This window comes from Gobius niger, assembly GCF_951799975.1.
Source record: "Gobius niger genome assembly, chromosome: 13".
Classification (NCBI taxonomy): domain Eukaryota; kingdom Metazoa; phylum Chordata; class Actinopteri; order Gobiiformes; family Gobiidae; genus Gobius; species Gobius niger.
Genome location: NC_136864.1, coordinates 11,156,040 through 11,177,758, shown reverse-complemented (window position 1 = coordinate 11,177,758; position 21,719 = coordinate 11,156,040). Strand labels below are relative to the sequence as shown.

The 21,719-nt window shown below is 40.5% G+C and overlaps 1 protein-coding gene across 1 annotated transcript in view; it reads right to left on the bottom strand.

Moving 5' to 3' along the window:
• The window catches only part of insra (insulin receptor a), a gene marked incomplete at its 5' end in the record, with an annotated part of 94,487 nt that overhangs the window by 56,504 nt on the left and 16,264 nt on the right, over positions 1-21,719 (bottom strand). The window contains one exon of the mRNA XM_079569688.1: positions 16,089-16,637. Coding sequence (XP_079425814.1) covers positions 16,089-16,637 — 549 coding nt within the window. The remainder of the gene's footprint in view (positions 1-16,088; positions 16,638-21,719) is intronic.

Genomic DNA, 21,719 nt, shown 5'->3' with positions numbered 1-21,719 from the left:
GGCTCTTGCCTGAAAAATAACTGCTGTTTGGAGGCTATCTCTTTGCATCTGCCATGCCCTATGGATCTCTAACTATACCCCCATGGACGACACCAGGATCTGCAGGAGCCCATACGATTCAAAGACATTATCTGTGCAGGTGGACAGTGGTTTTTCGAGGTTACCCGTTAGCTTGTTATAATCGACTACAGCTCATTGTTGATGAAAAGTCTGCAATAAACCACAAATGTGTAAAGCCAGGCTCATTGTGTGATCATCGTAAAGGCTGCTTCAAGTAGTTGCCTGCTTTATTGACGTTATTTGTGCATAATATGCTGCCTGTTTTCAATGAATGTTGTGAAGGTGAAGGTTGTTAGCTTGTCGCGGCTAATAGTGCCTTAGCTCCGGGAGAAACCACTCGGCTACGACTCACTGTAGATGAAATGTGAGCAGTAAACTACACAATCAACAAGCCAGGCTCCGTGTGTCATCATCATAAAGGCTGCTTCAAGCAGTTGCCTGTTTTAGTGACGTTTTCAATGCATAATATGCTGCTTGTATTCAGTGAATTTTACCGTTAGCTTATCGCGGCTAGCTTGTTAGCTCCGGGAGAAAACCACTCGGCTACGACTCACTGTAGATGAAATGTGAGCAATAAACTACACAATCAACAAGCCAGGCTCAGTGTGTGATCATCATAAAGGCTGCTTCAAGCAGTTGCCTGTTTTAGTGACGTTTTCAATGCATAATATGCTGCTTGTATTCAGTGAATTTTCCCGTTAGCTTGTCGCGGCTAGCTTGTTAGCTCCGGGAGAAAACCACTCGGCTACGACCCATTGTAGATGAAATGTGAGCAATAAACTACACAATCAACAAGCCAGGCTCCGTGTGTGATCATTGTTAAACGGTTCTTTATGTGTGTGGTGGTTTTATTGACTTTATGTGTGCATATTTCTCGTTTTCACGTGATGACTCGAGGTTTAGCTTAGCATTAGCTTTCTCCGGAGGCTCTGGGCATCATCAAGGCCCAGCGCAGAACCAGACACTGAAATAAGCGTTCTTGTCACCGGTTTTAATCCTGGGTGTTTCGGTAACAAACACTGATGTGTGTCTTTGTAAAAGTCTACTGTGGCTCCGGTTCACAACACATGAAGCTAATCCTCCATGATGACTCTGTTTACATCTTAGGGCTAGACACTGCGGGGAGGGGGTTCTGCTGAGGAGCAGTGGTTGGTTACTCGGCTGGTGACGAAAGGTTGGAGGCGTATCCTGGAGGTCGGAGGCGTTTCCTGAAGGAATCAGGCGTTTTATCCCTAAAATGGCCGCCATCAGAGTTTTTACAGATTACTCGAAAATACGTGAATGTGCTAAGGCAACACTTCAGGCATGTTTTTAATGAGGGAATGACTTAATAACATGATGTAAAGCTTGAAAAAGTCGATTTTGCATAATACCCCCCCTTTAAGAGATTAAACGAAATGCGTTTAGTCTTAACACCAGGAACCAGCAGGAGACCTGTCATTGTCAGAGCTGAGACGACTCCAACATGTTTTAAAGTCTATGCTCTGAGTGACTGGAAGCCATAGCAGAGACCTGAGCACTGGACTAATATGGTCATGCCATTCTAGACTCGTGCAACAGTGTTCTTGATGCACTGCTGCGGTCTTAAAGGGGCTAGATGCAAGTTGATCATTTTATACTCACTACTGCCACCTCAGGTCTTATGCGGAATTGCAGCTTCTATATTAAGCTCGTGCTTCGGACCCGAATGAGGGACAGTGCAGGATTTTAGAGGCAGTTGTGGTGAACAGGTCTGGGCTCATTCTAGAAATTAGGACTGCAAGTAGGGGGAGGAAAAATATTTTTTACATTTTTAAACCCTGTATAGTCCCTTTAAAGTCTATGTTCTGGGTGACTAGACTAAAAGCCGTTACAGTCGTCTAACCGGTGCATGAATAGAATCCGGTTCACTTCTTTGATCGTGGCAATGTTTTAAATGGTGTTTTTCAACCACTGTGCCGTGACACACTAGTGTGCCGTGAGATATTGTCTGGTGTACCTTGGGAAATTATCCAATCTCACCTAGTTTTTTTTTATTAAAACAAATGCATTATTATCCACAAATAATGTACCTTTTTCGAGTGTCTATGCTGTCTAGTGATCGGCAGAGTAACCAAGTTATAGTCTTCCATATCAGGTAGTTAATTTCTTTGAGACAAGAGAATTAGTGATGTATTGAGGCATTGTGGCTAGTGAAACTATACGGTGTTCCTAGTCAAGACACTTTGATGAGAACATTTTCTGCTGGTGGTGTGCCTCGTGATTATTTCAATGAAAAAAATGTGCCTTGGCTCAACAAAGGTTGAAAAACACTGGGTTAGATGCTTCTGATGTTATTGATTTAATGTTGCTGTTCAATTTTAGGACTGTTCATTATTATTATATTTATTGCATTATTTTCAAACCATGGTGGAGAAAGTTGTGTTGCATCCACAAACAGATCTGTTCAATGTACAGACAGAGTGAATCTACAGGCTCATGTTCACCTGCCGCCAGTGACACGTACATCTGCATAGTTGCGCTTGAGCACGTTATTACCTAACACTATGACCTAACGGAAGCACGTACAGACGACAAACTGCAAGGCCTTGGCACAGAAACCTGGTCACACGTACTTGAATGAGTCCATAAAATAAGCCAGTCTTCCAATGCCCTCGCGCACTGCAGGGGTAACTTCCATCCAAAAATAATAACGCCTCGTAACAATATCCTGCCATTTCCCTACAGTGTGCTCAGACCGCTGGCTACGATCGTCTGCTTTTCCGGCATTGCTGACCTCCGGGGTTCAGCCGCTGGTATTTTTGGTCACTTCAAAGGGCCACGGCTGCGAGACCAAGGCTGCGGCCAGTGTCCCAGTCTTCATTCATAACTCGGGAGAGGAAATTCACCGCACAAAGACCGGAAACAATCGGGGAGAAAGCTTCCCGGATCGACAGCGGGACATTGTTGAGAGTGGGGAAGAGGCAGGCGCCAGTGTGAGGAGAAACCTGCGTGGGAGGAATAGACCGACAAGAACTCAGGGTCAGGACTCTGGGACCGAGACTGGGGGCTTGGTGGGACCACCTCTCGCCCTGTGGTCACATGTCTGAGTGGTGACAGGCTGAAGATGCAGATATGAAGGATCGCCTGAGTGTGAATGAAGCCGGGCCTTCATGTAACAAGTCTGAACAAGTTGGAGTCCAACTTTAGATGCACAGCTTGGATTTGGATAAAAAACAAACACACGGAAAAAGTGGAGAGTGGAACTGGATAATAAACAGGAGGTAAAATTGAAAAAAAGGTTGACCAAAATGTGTTTTTCTAAGGCAGATTTTTGGGGATATTGATGTTCAGTGGCGCTTTGTTAGGCACTTTATTATACAGTATATGGCTGGTCCTTCATGTTTAGTAAGTACTAAGATGGAATTCGTTTGAAAGACAAAAATCAGCAGATTCCAAAACAGAAACAGTCTCCTATGGGTACGAAGTCCTACGCTAAAGTCTGCAGAATAAATTAAATGATTTAACGATCCGATGACTACAAAGTTGTGATCGATTTTCACCGCAATGTTTCTCAGATTCCCGGAGGCCTTGGAAGTTGTGGGAGGATAATTTTTAAGGCTCTGACTGAGAAGTCTATCACGGGAAGTCTATAATTTTTGGTTCTGGAGATATCAGCCTTTTATCGGGAAGGTATCAGCCGAAAGCAGATCTAGTACAATATTGGCCCCCTAGAAAACAAGATTGGTGTTTTTACCCCTCTTTTTATTTAAAGTACAACTTAAATATAGAATGAGTGTGCTGTTTGTTCAAGTAATATGGATAATAGATTGTTGATTCGGGTTTGGCATTACATTATAATAAATCAAGCTGCAATTGGAATATTTTAACAGTATAAACTTGCTCCGTCCCCGAAAATCAACTTTTTTTCACCCTTCAAGCTAAACCTTGTGTTAACCAATTCCAGTCTCCATGATCTAATGTTATAAATTAAACATAATAGGCAAATCCTCCATTTCTTTTGTAACATCAGCCAAAGAATATTCCAAAAAAGAGACATGGAACAAGTACGTTCGCTGCTGGATCACAAATGCTACATTACATATTACACAGCACAGAGTCGGAATAATTTTAATTGAGCTCCGGCTTGAGTACTTGTGCATTTAACCTCTAAACCCCCCACTTTCTCCAGTTCGGCTTCACTCAAATCTAAAAACTTCTTACAGTCTACACGCCTCATTTGAAAGCTAAGACTTACAACACTGATCTGAAATGTTTCCCTGTGTTTCCATTAGGGGTGGACCATGTCGTATTGTATATCGCTATTGCAATATATATATATTTTTATACAGGGGCTTAAAAGGTTAAATTAAATGAAGGATGTAAACTGCTTCAAGTAGATTATATTTACGAGGAAATGAGTGTGTCGGAAAAAAACCCTAAATAAAATATCACTGAATTAATCTTCACAATAGGTGTAAGGCTGGGGTTCTGAAGTAATTTGTCCTTTGTCAATTATATCGTCAAATATATCGTTATCTTGATATTTCCTTTTGTTTACATCGTGCTATAGATTTTTGGCCATATCGCCCTGCCCTAGTTTCCATGTGTTGTTAGAGAAAGTTTACATTTTTCTCCAAATTGTTTTCCCCCTTAAAAGGGACTATACAGAGTTTAAAAATGTTAAAATTAAGTATTGTCCTCCCCCTACATGTTCCAACAATGTCCTAATGTGTAGAATGAGCTCAGACCTGTTCACCACAACTGCCTCTAAAATCCTGCACTGTCACTCAAAAAGTTGTACATTCGGAGCTGCAGTTACACGTATGACCTGAGGTGGCAGTAGTGAGTATAAAATGGCTAACTTGCATCTAGCCCCTTTAACTGTTTTCAAACATGACCGTATATGGGTGATTCCAGAGATGCCGTCTGTATCTATACCTGTATAATAATGTCAGAAAATGTGCTTGTGTAGGTGGGGGTTAAGAGGTTCAAATCTCCTTTGGGTTTAACATTACAGCAACGGAAAATGAGCTGTGGTGACAACACAGTCTCCATCTCAATATCACAGTCGAACAAATTACATTTTTTGCCACGGCATTAAAATGATGTGGTCAATCAGAATCAGAATCGATGTTTCTCAAACACATAAACCATGAAGGACCGGCCCCAGAGTCCACATCCTAATTGACAAACAGCAGCCACTGTCCTGTCGTGAGGCCTCGCATGTAAACCCTCGTGTCGTCTGTGACCCCCGGTTTCCGCCCGATAGCAGCGCCCGTCCCAATGATGGATGTCTTCATATTGGTGATTACGCCACTCTGTTACTCTACCGTCTCCAGGCACCGGCACCAAAACAATAGCCGGGGCCCAGCGTGTCCACTCCGCTCAGGTGACGCCAGAGATTTATAACCCCCGGTTGGTCTACACACGCACGCACTGAGGGACCCTGCCGGCCTCTCGTTGGTCGATACGGGTCACGTGACTTCACTCCGGGGGTAAATTTAGACTCCGATGCCTGTTTTGGGACCTCACCTGACCCGCAGAGCTTGTGATTCAAAGCAATACTCGCCCAATTGTGAGGCCAAAAGTAGCCCGCTCCGGACGAGGACGCTCCCCTCCTGCATAAGATCATATGACTGAATGAATGGAGAGGCTCACTGTGGACATTGAACTAAAGCATTTAACTAAATTAGTGTTACCTTGTCAAGTTGAATTTATTTCTGAGTCAGGGTTTTGGACTGGACTAAGCCACAAGTGCACGGTCCAAAAGCCATTACTTTTGTTTATATTTAGACGCAAGAAAGAAGAAAGGCAGCAGAATTAATAATGCTGTTATAATGGTCACGAATATCGAATCTGCGCTATTTTTAAGTATCCCGGCTCAGTGAGGAGGAACGTGCACACTTACAGATGGCAGAAAGTCAAATTTAAAAGGTGCACTATGTCACTTTTTATGTGGAAATAAAAAACGTTTGATATTATTTGTGCATATTTGACTTTTTAGCGACTCAGTGGCGTTATGGGTGCAGCATGGCACCTTTGCTTTTCCTCACAGTGGCCTCTATGATGCTCCAGAATCAACCGTTTTGGGGATTCTGGACAGTTTCTGGTACGAACCTCGAAAAACAATTGATCCTGTAGCACCTTTAATGCTTTTCCTAGCCATTGTTTGAGTAGTTTATTTTTTTATTATTATTTTTATAAAAGTTTTTGAACGTTTGAACATTTAACCATTGTCAGAAACTGATCCCATATCAGATGAAAATTGGGAAAAAAAAATCTAATTTGAACTAAAAGGGAAGGTTTTAGCTTTTAGTTCAAATTCGTTGTTTTTTTTCCAATTGGACATGTATCAAATCATGTAACAAATTAAGTCTTCCAGATAGCACCGAGGCAAATTTAATAACGGTTTTCTGCTTGTTAACTAGATTAGCAGTTACTGGAGGTACTCCAAAAAGTGCAAGTACAGGGTCAGGGCGTAACTGTGGTCCACAAACATCGGATATCAATTAAAAGTAAGCTGTTATGTGAGGACAGTTCCAAAAAGTGTGAACTCGTGAAGCCTGTTTTTCATTCACAAAAAAATCTGTTCAGATTTCTTTCTTAAAAGGCACAGGCCACCATTTTTACATACTGAAATATGTTCTTACCTGGGCTTAGACGAGTTGATGCGTACCTGTCTGGTCTTTGTGCGTGCCCTCAGTCACGCAAAAGAGATGTTTGAGATATTGAGATGTTTTCAGCATTTGGCCTCTCCCAATGTATTCCTATAGCTCCAAACGGGGGTGAAGTTGGAAGATACCAAGCTCTTCCACGGGCACGTACAAAGACTGAGAGGTACGCATCAACTTGTCTAAGCTCAAGTAAGAACATATCACAGTATGGAAAAACGGTGGCCTGTTCCTTTCTTAAGATTAGCCTGTTTGACCATAACTTTAACCATAACGATAACAAACTTAAAATAATAGTGGAGCAATGCCATTATTCACCCCCAATAAAATTATCTCATGCCTGCTTTAGTTGAATATAATGCGTTTTAATGATTTCTAATGCCTAAACTTTGGCACAATTAATTTAATAATGCTTTTCAAAGCCCTGTAGAAACCCTGATCCTGTAGTTAATGCCTCTACAAACATGTCTGAAACGTGTGAGAAGGGTAAAATGCTCAACTAACATCTAAAGGAAACCTGAACAGCTTTGTCTGACGTCAAACCACCGCCAAACAGTCACGTAAGAGCGATTACCAAACCACAATAAAGTGCCCATTTTCAGGGGTGGGAAATACTGGCACTGAGAATGGTCTCATTAAAGTAAACTGACAGCAATATTGCCCAACACCGATAATAATTTCAACTCAATTTTCAGAAGGAAATAAAGCACTGATTAGATGCGCCACGTAAAAAGCCAGAGATGTAATTATGATAAGGCGAAGCGCTGCAAGATGCTATCAGTCAATGTGTTTTGTTGAATAACAATTTACCGTACGCAAACAGATAAGCCATGAAATGTTCAAGATTTATTTCTCTTAATTGATGACTGTGGCCTATGAGGCACCACAAAGCCTAAACAATACCTGTAGACTGTATTTTTTAATCAGAAACAAAGGCATCTTCTTCAGGAAAGGTTAATTCTGAGTATACAAACTAAACTAAACTTAACTAAGCTACAAAAGTCAGATTTTGTCCCAGTTTTTTGTGGTAAAAAGTTGAAGCTCTATTATAGAATATCACTTATCCAGCTCGGAGCGCAGTGGTGACATGTACTGGGCACTTTGAAAAGCCTGTCGTGTCGTCCGCGCAGCCAAATCTAATCATCTTTTCCTAATGAGCTTCTCCTGCAACCGCGCTTCGCCACTTTGCCGAGAGGACGCACCCGATTTAGTGCAAAAGGGACGGGAAATTAGTGGCGGCTTCTGCAGACGCGCTCGAATTAGCCCCGATGTAGGAGCAGACCGCAAACAGGCTGCGACTTTGAACTCCGGAGTAGAGCCAGAGTTACAGTGTTGTTTTAGTGTTTGGAAAATAGAAGTGACCCTTAATGACCTCTGGTGCTGCTGGTTACATGGTTCCTCTTCCTGAAGCAGGCACTGTAGTAAAAGCTTTGGTTTTACTGAGTTAAAGAGACTAGTTAATTAGTTTGTTAACACCATAATACAAATTCTTATATAAAGCCTGTATAGTTTGGGGTCAAATTTTGATGATAAGTTGAAGCTACAGAGAACCACTGGTCGCAATGATATTTAAATATCATAGCTCACTTCCCATATAGATACAGACGGCATCTCTGGAATCGGCCATATATGTTCACGTTTGCAAACAGTTAAGGGAGGAAACAATTTTGATCTAAACTTTCTCTAATTATTCAAAAACTACTTTAACAAATGCTGAATTATGAATATAGTTTTCTACTAAATAAAAATACAAGACATGGGGAGGAGCAAAGTGGTTCAACAGCCCCTAAACACATAAAAAAAAACAGAGAATGCTAACGTGATGCTACATGCTAGCATTGGGATAATGCTAGCGGTTAGCTAGCACTAGCTACAACTGCCGTTTTTTCACTTCTACAGAACAATCTGCTGTGAGAAAATATCCATATGGACCCGATTTACACTTGACTTTATTTTTATGTGATAAATAAGTTCATATTCCACTAGAAAATGGCTAGAAAGAGTGAAAAATTGTGTTTCCCAAAAGATTTTATTTTCCCCCTCGGCGAAGCCACGCCCCCTTCTATGACGAGAAGCCGTCTGTATCTATACATTAATGATTCCAATCAAGAGAGAATCCATGACGGCAGCTCAATCTCTTCCCACAAAGTATGTTCCAAAAAAGGACAAAAAGGCGGGAAGCTTTGCCTTCGTTAAGTCTCCATTGGTTTCCCTGTCTCCCCGCCGTGAGGACCAAAGAGAAGGGCTTTCCTCGCCCACTGGTCTTGGCTCGGGCCATGTTTTCCACAGATGCGTCTGGGCACTGGACCACACCTCGCGTCCGCTATAACTGCTGGTGCATTTAATATTAAAGCACAACATTAATAAGGGTTAATGAGTGGGTTCGTAAAGCGCGAGGTCTGGACAGGGCAGCGGCTCAGGTGTTTGGTCAGCCCTCTCTCTGCTCAGCTGTGAGGAGCAGTGGCTGCAGGAGTTAGTCATGTTGTTTGGGATGTACAGGTCTCACATGTAACTCTCTCCCTAACATTGCATGTTTTTGCTCTAGCTTAATCCTGGTTTAGCTGTGAGAGGCCCTAGTTAATTATCAGGCTCTTAATTACTCTGTATTAATCTGTTATTGCAATGTTTTTTAAAGCCTTATAATGCTGGAATATAATAAAACATTTATGTTTACGTAGGCCCAATTCTATTATATTCAAGCAGTGATGATAATGAAATTCTCATTTATTTATCCCAAAAGTATGAATACGTTTGGCGTATACGTGGCGGTGGGAGGTTCACCAACTGACCAGGCACAGTGGCCAATGACCTCCGACAAATCTGGCCCAGTGATAAAGTAATTGAATAGACTCTGAATCACAAATGAAGCTTTTCTGCTTCAAAATCATGTGAATATTTCAGTTTGTTTATATGATGAATAAATATTCTGGGTAAATATGGTCTTAACAACTTGACTCATATTTTAAAATGGTGTAAATTTGCCAGAAAGGCTGTGATAAAGTTACTTAGAAAAATAACATTCTTACTGGAGTAGTCAGAAGCCATGCCTTAACCTCGGACCATCACAGGCCCAAACCCAGACAAACATGAACCGGAATAAACCGGTTTAGTCGCAGGTTTACGATTTGTGTGATTGTCCAAACTGAAAGCCATAATAAAACAAATTTGGAAAAACAATTCAGCCCCATTCGGTGAATCCCTGACCTCAATAACAGCGATGAAGACAGAGGGAAGCAATAAAGTTTAGGAAAAGTACAAAAACACCAGCGTGCCTATAAAAGCCATTAACGGGCCGGTCTGAATGCGCCTGCGGTCGCCTGTGAGGCTTAACGGCTCTTTTCATGCCTTAGTGAAAGCGGGCACAAACCGCGGCTCCCAGACCACAAGGCCGCAGCCCGGCCCAAACCCAGGCCAAGCCCGGAGATTAGCTCTGAGCCGGTCTGGGTCAAGTCCTGATCCTTCAGCAAACAATAGCACTCATTTATGAATCATTCCTCAAGACGTTTATAAATAGAGGTGGGACTAAGCTACTTTCAATGATGACAATTTATTTCTATGTTTATTTATGGAGAAGAGTCTTGCGCAAGCTGTTTTCTTGTGGCATATCGTCTTGAAAAGCTTTATTGGTGATATTGTGCCAAACATTTGTATTCCCAAATTTGAATTCTTACGAATTGAAGGTTTATAACATTTTAGAAATAGAAATCAAACCATTTATTTTATCTACTATTACTTGAGCTTTGTATTTGTTTTTTTTCCTATTGTATACTGCAGTGATTCTCGAACTTTTCCCTCCAAGTACATCATTGTCATAAAATATTTGACCTTCCAAGCACCATTGGCCAAGATCAAGATCAAATCAGGACTAAAACAGGTCTAAATAAACCTAAATTGGGCAAAATTATGTTTAAACTTGGTGTAAAACATGTTTAAACTAGAAAAAACACTAAACTTCAATGCACATATTAAACTATACTTGACTAATAAAGATAAAAATGAGATTTGTTTTCTTGAATCATTTATTTTTGTTAAGTAGAATTACATTATGTTCAAGCTGAATCCTAATATTTTAAGCTAAAATACCCTTGGGCACATTTCACGGTCACCCGCATCAGTTGACAAGACTTTCCCCTTTAACATCAACCGCATCTCCACGACTGAAGTCCTCGAGGGCCTATTGCGATCACTATCAGACTGTATTAAGTAATTAGGCTGAGGGCAGACGTGGTAGTAGGGCAGAGTACTCAGCTGTACAGGACACACTAAACAAACAGGCGATAAGGACCTTTTAAACCACACGCCGACAAGCGAATGTACACAACAGTTACACAACACAGCCAGAGCCACAGTGGTCAGGGAGCCACTGTGCGACAGTCGACCAGCTCTTCACCTCTAACTGGACTGGACATGACATAGGTGCACAGTTAACAAATAATACAGATGACAAACATGTCTGATAAAAGGACGAGGAAAAGGGCAGGTAAAAAAAGAGTCTAAAAGGATTTTACCAGTGTTTTGTTACTGTGCGAGCGAGTGAGTAGGGCTCAAACTTATTTTGATAAAAAGGAAGGTGACAAATTTATATTCTGTTAATAATAAATAAACAAATAAATAACAAAATATTCGGGAATTATCCTGGAGGAGGGATATGATTTAATTACTACTTTACTTTTTGTTTTTAGAGCCAATAGCATGCCATAGGACAGGGGTAGGCAACGTCAGACCCGGGGGCCAAATCCGGCCCTCCAGCACAGAACCTCTGGCCCCCAATATGATTTTGATAAAGATTATACAAATAAGGGATCAAATACCTGTTAAAGTACTCTAAAATGTGTGAAATAGTGTCTTTTTATAGAGTTTTTTTTTAAATGTCCTTGCAGAACATCCCACTTGGTCATATATAAATAAATAATATAAAACAGTGATTCTCAACTGGTGGGTCAGGACTCAAAAAGTGGGTCGCGAGCCTATAGGGAGCTTTTTTTAAATAGTTTCCATCTGAAACTACACGGAAACACAATGGAGTCTGTTAAGATTAATATTATTGGGTTGTTTTATCATAATTTCAGTCTTAAAAGCAAATCTACGGCTTGTTCAATAAAAACATGAGTGGAAAATGCAATATTTTATACGATACATGACAAACTATAGTTTTATTTGGGTCGCAGCTTGTCATTAAGGTAATGGCGGGGCTCGGTGCCGGACCACTTTAGAACCACAGATGTAAAACGTTGGCATTTGCAGAAAATGGTTCCTAACTTTAGGCTACAATGGCGAGGCTTGGCCCTCTGTGTTTTGGCAATGATGAAAATCGGCCCTGACTGACGCAAACCTGCCTACCCCTGCCATAGGATGACCTAGTTTTGGGCCAAATCATCATTTGTTTATTTCACAGTAACGATTTCCAACTTCACCAGGTGTCAGACCATGATGATTGACCATGACATTTGGTATATTACCTTTCCATGATGATTATAATAATTTAATACCATTGGCTCTGGTGTTTTATTTGTTTAAACATTTGTCAAAACTGACCAATGAAAATTCAGTTTTGGTCATATTTTTTGGCAGATAATAGACTTTTCTGAATGAAAAATTGTTATGCTGAATACTCAAAGTGAATGATTCTCTAATAAGTGCAAAATTATGACTGAAGTTCACCGAGTTGAGTTATGCTTTGGAACATCTACAGTCATAGATGTCAACGACTGTAAACACTGCGCTGGTCGAACGTGCCCAGAATGGAGCAACGCAGTGTTGATATAAACAGAGACACTATTGATCCTATCAGTTATTAAACCCAGCTCGCAGGTTAAAGCATTAAAATGGGTGGATAGTAACAGCACGATCATGAGCGCGAGATAAGTAGGTGCTTCATTCACAAATTACAAAGCATTACACACATAATGATCACCTTAAAGCCCAGAAACCAGGGCTCGACACTAACGTAGTCCCGTCGTCCCGGGGACGGGAAAAAAAATGCACGGGACGAGATGAGATCTTACCCGGGACGGTCTCGGGACGATAGGCCTTTTTAATATATATGTATTTTTAGGGCTGCAATGATTCATCGATTAAATCGATGAACTCGATTAGTAAAATGCTTTGAATAATATTTTCCCGCTTCGATGATTTGCTTAAGTAATATTTCTCATTAAAACCGTATGAAACGGGGCCGCCTACGCGCTCGGAACTAAGTGGCGCTTGTTTCCGCACGGCCGCTTTTGAAGAGCACAGCTCTATGGTTGTAAACAACAGAGCGCAGCTCGCTGTGCTAAACCTCGTAGCCGGGCAGAGCCAGGTAGCGGAGCGGAGAACCAGGCTATTGTAATCATCAAAACACGGCTCAAACAAGAAGAAACTCCGCAACGAGAGGCGCAGACGGGACGGAGGCGAACGAGGCGAAAGGACACGACTCCCCCGCTACCGCCACAACAATACTGACAACTGCATCAGTGAGGATTTACCATCAGGACGATCTACACTTTCAACCACTGTTACTTCAAAGTGTGACATGATAAGGTAACTTCTCTCCTTTCCCCCCTCACCAAACACAGACTTTTACATCCTACTGTATCTACTTCTCCGTTGCTGCAAAGTTTTTTGCGCTAAATATCTTTACGCTGTATCTACGATTTAAATTAAGATAAATAAATACACAGATCTACGTAGAGTGACCACCTGTCCCTCTTTTGGCTGTACTGCAGAGCCGTGTCGTTCTCCTCCTGCATGTCCCACTTTATCACTGAAGCCCTCATGATTTTTGTGTTTAACTGCTTAATAATATATTGCAATCTGTTGCTCGCCCAGTGTTATAAAAGTTGTAATAATGAAAAGGTTGGTCTTTTTTAGTGGGATCAAAAAAAAAACCTGATCTATAAAAAACTAAACTAATTTCTCTGTACTTCAAAGTTCTGCCAAAGTGTCCCACTGGTCTGTTTATTACTATTTATGGTGGTCACACTATGTCAAAAGCAGAATAAAACTCCAACAGTCAGACTGTTTCATCTGTACTTTAAATTTCTCATATCCATCCTTTCATTGCTCACAACAAATACATTTATGAACCATAAACACTGACACATTAATCCCTGCTATAGCAATACTATGACAAAAGTAATTAAAATGTTTCTCCTCTTTTAGGAAACTCCTCTGGTTGAGATCCTGGGAAAGAAATGAATCACCTGAGCTTCAGCAGAACATTTCAAGATTCTGTTTCCAGTCAGGACCTACTTCACTTGAATAAGAACAAAAGTACTGAATAATATAAGACACTCTGAAGCTTCTCTCTCTCCTCATCATGGACACAAGGACAGGCGTCTCTTAATGAGAGTCAAATGTTGCTGCTTTTGGGACAAACTAAGAAATTAAGAATAAATGATGTTATTTCTAGCAGAAAAATCCTTTGTTAAAAACATTTTTTCTCCTTTTATAATCTGCTCTAAAGTCATGAAATGTAGTTTTTCAATATAAATGCAATACATATCTGATTACTCGACAAATCGATGTAAATAATCAATAGTTGCAGCCCTAATATTTATGTAAGCGAGTGTGCATGCCCCCCTCTTCCCTATAAAAGGGCGAGAGCTCTATAAAATTCGGGACGGTTCACATCCATTTCGGGACGATGCCAAATGGTTTTCGGGACGGTGTCGGGACGGTCATGAAAAAAGTTAGTGTCGAGCCCTGCCAGAAACCTAACATTTACATCTGACTGAGTGCCAGCAGCAGCCAAACACTAACACTTAAAACATTTTACGACATTAGGCTTTATCAGTGCTTGTTTTTATGTGTGAGAAACTACATCTTTATCAGTGGTTGCTTTAATATGTGAGAAACTACAATCTCTGGTCTCTCTGTTGATATACCCCATTTACTAGTACTGCAATACTAACTAGGTTTAAATCTGATTTTTTTTCATCTGGAAGCCATTAAACTTTGTGATCACGTTTTCAAACTTTAAGTGTCGAGGTACAACATTACAACAAAAACAACTAAAACCCTGGAAATAACATGGCTTCCTTAAAGCGACCACATCAAACATTTCTCAAAGGTTTAAAATTCGATCCATCTCAGGTCTCCTTCCAGTAGGGCAGTCACGATAATTATCATATCGAGTTACCGTTAAATGAATGACAAATTAACAACACATTTTTGGGCTCGATTTTTATCGTCAGTACATTTATTTAAATGTTTTCCCCCCATTTTTCTCATGTAATACTTTACTTTACACCCAAAGTAAGTTGTGTTTCATTGTATTTCATGTTCATTGTGGGATATTTTAAGATTAAGTACTTTTCGAGCAAAGCTTTACTGTCCCCATTAAGCTTTACAGTTATTTTCTGTTGCATTTTAAAGGGGCTAGATGCAAGATGGCCATTTTACACTCACTACTGCCACCTCAGGTCATATGTGTAACTGCACCTTGTATATTAAGCCCGTGCATGACGGCACTTTGGACCGAAGTAACTACTTTTTGAGTGACAGTGCAGGATTTTAGAGGCAGTTGTGGTGAACAGGTCTGAGCTCATTCTACACATTAGGACATGGGCTATATGCACAGTTTCCCCACGTGACGTCTTCCTGGACAGTCAGCCAGACGCAGCACTTCCTGTCGCTGGTCGTTTACGTTCACAATTAGCAGGTTCCCACACAAAAATAGCGATAGCTCAGGATCTGGTTGAGGACAACGAGTTACTGATGGACAGTCACAGCAACGTATTACAAACATCATGTTCGCTGTGAATCCAGCACCCAAAGGAAACGCCAGCTGTCGTAAGGGCGGAGCTTTTATCTTAGAGCTAAAGGCTAGTGTTGAAAAATGATAATATAACATGTAAACAAGTAAATATTATTTAAACTACTAACAGGACGATTCTTTTTTGCGCAGGCTCGTTCAAAACTTTGCGCTAGTTTTATTTTTTATTTTGTTAGCCGCGTTAGCTTCAAGACAAAAACATCCACCGTTATGAACACGGAGTTTCCTCCAGTGAAGTCGTTACGTCTCACGTAATATTTTTTAACCTGCTCCAGCCACATCCGAACTTTTACTCGCTGTCCTTTACCAAATCTTAAGCTATTGCTTCATTTCTGTGGGACCTGCTAATTTTTAATGGGAAGAGATGACAGACAGGAAGGACAGCCTCTGGCTGACTGTCCAGGCGGAAATCACGTGGGGTCAATGTGCATATAGCCCATTGCTGGAACATGTAGGGGGAGGAAAACATACAATTTTAACATTATTAAACTCTGTGTAGTCCCTTTAAGGTCTTTAAACAACATAGTTTATCGCGATAGTTTCCTGACTCAATACATTTAGATTTTGTTATCGTGACAGGCCTACCTTCCAGATCGAGTAACAACCGCCTTTACTATCTCGTTTAAAGAGGGACTTACTTTTCTGACAGTGCTTCTGGTTCCAGCACCTCTCGCTGAAGTGGCCGTTGATGGTGGTGGTTTGGCAGGTGGTCTTCCCCATGGCCGCCCCGGGACAGACGTCTCCGCACTCCCTATCGTTCTTATTGAACACGATGTAGTTGTCCGCCACAGAGTCCACGACCTTGGACCAATCGAGGGTGGACAGGTAGCACAGGTCTGGGTTTTTCTCTATCCTCACGGCGCCCCGCGTGATGTTCATGAGACTGTGCAGGCCGATCTCTCTGAGCTGGATCATCTCGAAAATGACCAGGGCGTAGTTGAAGAACAAGTTGCTCCCTCGTATTACGGTCAGATTTGGGAAGAGGTCGCTGAGGCTCTCCAGACCGTAGACCCGGAACATGAGCAGGTAATCGGTGACCACGGTGAGCTTTGGGAAACTGATGCCGCGGAAGTCCTCCGCTTTGGTCCTGAACATTAACAAGATCTTTAAGTGGCCTTCAATGACGGTGCAGTTCTCCAAATACTGCAGATTCGTCACATTGTTGCGGATGTCTTTGCTCGAACAGACTGGAAGAGAGAAAAGAGAAGAGAGGGGGGGAGAAGTTAGTTAAAATACAACAAATAACTCAACTTGACTGACCGAGAACAAGTTTGCGTATCATACAAAACAATACTTTTTTTCTCTAGAGTACAATACATTATTCAACTTTTACACTGTTTTGCAACTTTACATCCAAAGTTAGATCTTTTTCCTGAACATCTGGTAGACAAAAGTATTTGACTGCGGTGTCAAAACACTATTTTGGAAATAGTTGCACATTCCATAATAGACAAAAACATATTTGGACACTGCTGTGTGTGCTAGAATAAAAGCTCCAAACTGGTGAAGCTTCAGGACGTATCAGGACAAGCCAAAAATATCACTCTCAACTTATAAAAACAAACAACTATGGCTGGTTACTATTACTTTCTTTTTTGGATACTTAGTTTTCTACTAAATAAAGATACAAAGACATGGGGTGGAGCAAAGTGGTTCAACAGCCCCTAAACACATAAATAGCGGAGAATGCTAACTTGATGCTTCATGTTAGCATCGGGCTAGCTACAACTGCCGTTTTTTTCACTTCAACTGAACAATGTGCTGTGAGAAAATATCCATATGGGCCTGATTTACACTTGACTTTATTTATGTGTGGTAAATAAATTCATATTCCACCAGAAAATGGCTAAAAAGAGGGGAAAATTGTGTTTCTTTAAAGATTCTATTTTCCCCCTCGGCAAAACCACGCCCCCTTCTTGCTGCTTACATCATCTGTGACATCAGCTGGAGGCAGGAAGTGATCAAGAGAAATAAGATTAAACTAAAACTAGCGATTATAAGTGTAAAACTACAACTAAAAAAATGTGATCCTGTTGTGGCTTAAGGTGCAAGAACAAGAGGAGCGACATTTGAGACGATAAAATAAAGAATATCTGATATTTCCAACAACAGTTAGACATTTGCTTATCGTTACTATGACAACAGCTACAATGGAAATAGATAGGACTCTAGCTTTCCGCCTCCAGCTAAGCCCGGAATGTTAACAAACAATTAAAGGGTCTATTCAAGATTTCAGTAGGTTAGTTCTTCATCCAAATCCATTATTTGATTACCCACTGCAGAAAGAGCAAATTTCCGTGTCTTGCGATCGATACTTTTCTTTTTTCAATACCAGTAGTACCAAAACGTTTTTTTTCTTCCCAATACCATACTGGTATCATTTAACGGTACCCAGCCCTAAATACTACCTTAGTCAATTTGTAGCTTGACATTGTTTTTAAATGTATTTCAGATCAAAACACAGTATGTCGAATATTCATAAGTCTGACTATCAAAAACTAGAATTTACTAACAGTTATTATTGATATTGATGACACAATGTTTTCACTTAGAAACAAATTTAGAGCAATTATCGCCTTCCATTGCCAGTATTTATTGCCGTTTGAACAGCCCTTTTAACTTTAGCCATATAACATGACTAATAGGCTAAACAAGGCGTCCACTGTAGAGAAACAGGTTTGAGTGTCATTTATGGTTTGGTGCGGGGTCAAAAATAGATCTCTCGGTAATTAGAGGGGCAATTTTTCCAGAGAAAGTCGCGGTTGTGTTTGTTGGCCTCTGAAGTAGAGCAGACCATCTTCCCTGACATTTTGTTTAGCAGCTGCAGAACTGGCTCTGGGCCACGGTCTAATATGGACTACTGTCTGCTCATCGCTCCACTACGCCAGGAGATTTGTGGAGGGGCTACAGCACTGACATATTTGGGTGTGAAGTGTGCGAAAGTCTGAGCGATTCACAAACATTTTTTTTTCTTTGTAAGATTGAGTTATTTTCAAAGCACTCCATACGGATAATTTACTTTAGGTTATATCAATGTTGCTTTAATTTTAGTGTTCTGTGGAGGGCCGACCAAACAAACCAAACATGTAGGGAAAGTTGTGGCCTGTATTGAAAATATTAAGTTGAAAGTAAAGCACACTATTAAAATGGTTCCTTATCAGTTTAAAGGGACTATACAGAGTTTAAAAATGTTAAAACTAAGCATTTTCCTACCCCTACATGTTCCAACCATGTCCTAAGGTGCAGAATGAGCCCAGACCTATTCACCACAACTCACTCAAAAAGGTGTTAATTCAGGTCCGAAGTGCCATCATGCACGAGCTTAATATAGAAGCTGCAGTTACACGTAAGGCCTGAGGTGGCAGTAGTGAGTATAAAAGCATAACTTGCATATAGCCCCTTTAACAAGCACTTCTACTGTCCCGAATAAGGACATTTGATCCAATATTGAGGAGGGATGCACCAATCAAAGCCAAAAAATACGCTATCAGATATACGGCTACCAATATCTGATACTGAACCGATACCAGTTTTGTCTCTCACCGCTTTAAAAACACAACTTTCAACAAACTAAATCAGAGTGAATATGCTTTGTGTCATTTTGAAGGGAAGAACCTGGAGTTACTTTTCACTTCCGCAAACGTATTTTTGATCACTGCAAAAAATACCACAGTTAACAACAGTAATTATGATACGTACAGGGGTGGGAACTCATAAGTATACTTCCTCCCACTCCTTTTCGAGTTTTTGTAAAGTATTATATGGAAGCATGTGGAAATGTCATGAAAGCATGTTAAAATTTCGTAGGAGCTGCACATGTTAATGTAAAAACGTGTGTATGTAATGTACATTGAACTCGGAATAAACAATCAATCAATTATTCTTGTTTAATGCTTTTCCATTACAGTTTATTAAACTCTTAACCCCCACCTCAAATGAAGAAGAAAACGAGGATGAAGACACAACAAAAATGTGACAAAAATTCGAAGTAAAAAAGAGGCAATTTCATTGTGTTTTGCTTTCTTTTATCTGTGTGATAAAAGAAATATATATTTCTGTATAATGTGTGACTGGTTTAGTTTCAGTTTAGACCTAGTGCTAATCAAAAGTTCTGTATTTTTTTGTAAGTGAGGTGAGTAAACTTCGAGGTGAGGTGTTGTTTTAGTCCTGATTCAGAACAACTTTAGTCAAGGATTTGTCCTGGGTTATAATTAGAGTTGTCGTTGTTTGTGACCAACTGGTTTAGACATGACTTAAAACAATTAGTCGTAGTTTTGTCCTGGTTTCTTGTCATGGAACTGTGATTGGACCCGGTGTAATCCACTCAGGAACTCACTTAGAAACGGAGAAAGCAAATGAACTGGATTGTGACAGATGCAGATTTGTGGCATTTTGTTATGGACATAAGTATTGAGTTTTGATGGGAAATATTTAAAGTATGAAGAAACACTGAAGGTATGTCGTGTCCACATTACTTTAAGGTTTTAAACAAAAGTGTGATCGATTATATTTGCAGTGACATGAGAGGCTGACAGCATTCCACCTAAATATCTTTAAAGAAAATAATTTCTACCAAGGGGTGCTACACCAGTTAGACAACGTGCTTCAGTACCTACAAAGACATTTGAATGCTTCGCTTTAGGTAAATGACATGCAAATGTATCTTTGAGGCATGATAGAATCGTGCTGTGTGATAGAGGTGAAAACGTTTGGACAAACCAGTTGAATTTTTTTTAAATGTATTTTTAAGTATTGCGATTTGAGATGAATATTTGCAAATTTTGATACAGTTCACAGTGTGCACATTGTAGAGCAATCCAGAAGCACGTGCGAGATACGACTGAAACTTGAACTGCTGAACTGATAAAGGAACGACTTGAGGACTAAACTATGGATTAATAACGACTTTTATACATATAAACTCAGTGTTTCTCAACTGGTGAGATGGGAGCTGAAAGTGGGTAGCGCACCGTTGCCAACATTGACTATTGATGAATTGCACTGCTAGCTTTATATATCAAAATCATCTGCATTCTGTGCAGAAATATCCTATCAACATCTACAATTTTTTTCATTATACGTTGAAATTCACGTTCTTATTTGGGTCACAGCTTGTTGTGATACATTGACATTCAGTCCCAAAGCTCCACCAGGGTTTCTGCAGGTGGCAGCAAGTCAAATCAAATTATTTTAATGCCTAAATAATATATTTTAATGACACAAATGCAAAAATTGGTATATTTCATTTTGTATGATTTGTAAACATTTAATCAAACAGAGGAATGAGGGGATTTAGATTTTCAAAGCTAAATTGGACACAATGGCATGTTTTGAGCTAAAGATTGTTTAAAATTTCTGTCAGAACTGCTGCTGCATTGGTTTCAGAGCATAGGTTTTGTATTTTTGAGGAATGTATGCAGTTTATGGCCTTAATGTTTGACATAATTCATTCAAAGACTTTTAATGCCATGCGGAAACCCTGTCCACCAATTTGTGATATGTTAAGAGCAATTTATCATTTTGCAATTTTGATTCCATTATACGTGCTGTTTTATGCTAGAAAAATCTTATCTCTGATGTAAAATAACCAACTGGGAGGCTGCTGAGCGTTTCATAATAAAGCGGTTCTAAATAGCTGTTTTATTACATGTTGTGAAGCAGAAATGTCTTCAGACCCATTGTGTGAAGACCTACATTTGTGATTTGAGGTCACTAATGAGTCCTGTCAAAAGCAGTGAATGAGATTACTTAGATTGTCATATAATCGGCAGTAAGTAGTAATAATCTTTTTATAATTATTGGGTAACACTTGTGGTACAGCAGCTGTCTATTTATAGGCCAAATCACTAAAGCATATTAAATTGCCTGAACCAGTACTGGGCTAAAGGTGACCGAGAGCCTTCTGTGGACATCATTGTGTAACGCTGCTGTTAAATGTTTTCTCTTACGGGACATTCCAGGCCCATTTTACAGTAGCGCCCCGAGGCAGCCGGAGGTGTGTGTTTGTTTATCATGTGGACGCCTCTGGTCAGCGGTGAGGGGGACAGGGTGAGCACCTCTTTATGGCCCGGGCTTCTTTTACTCGTTCAGTTGCATAACGTGGAGCTGCACAGTGGCTTAACAACAGAGATGTCGTCGAGTCCGAGTCCTGAATGTGCAACTCGAGTCCCAAGGCTTTGGTTTGATGCTCGAGTCATGAGTCACGGAAAAGACATGGAAAACAAGCCAGAAGTCTGACACCAGGACCTGATCCATCTGCTTTTTCTTAC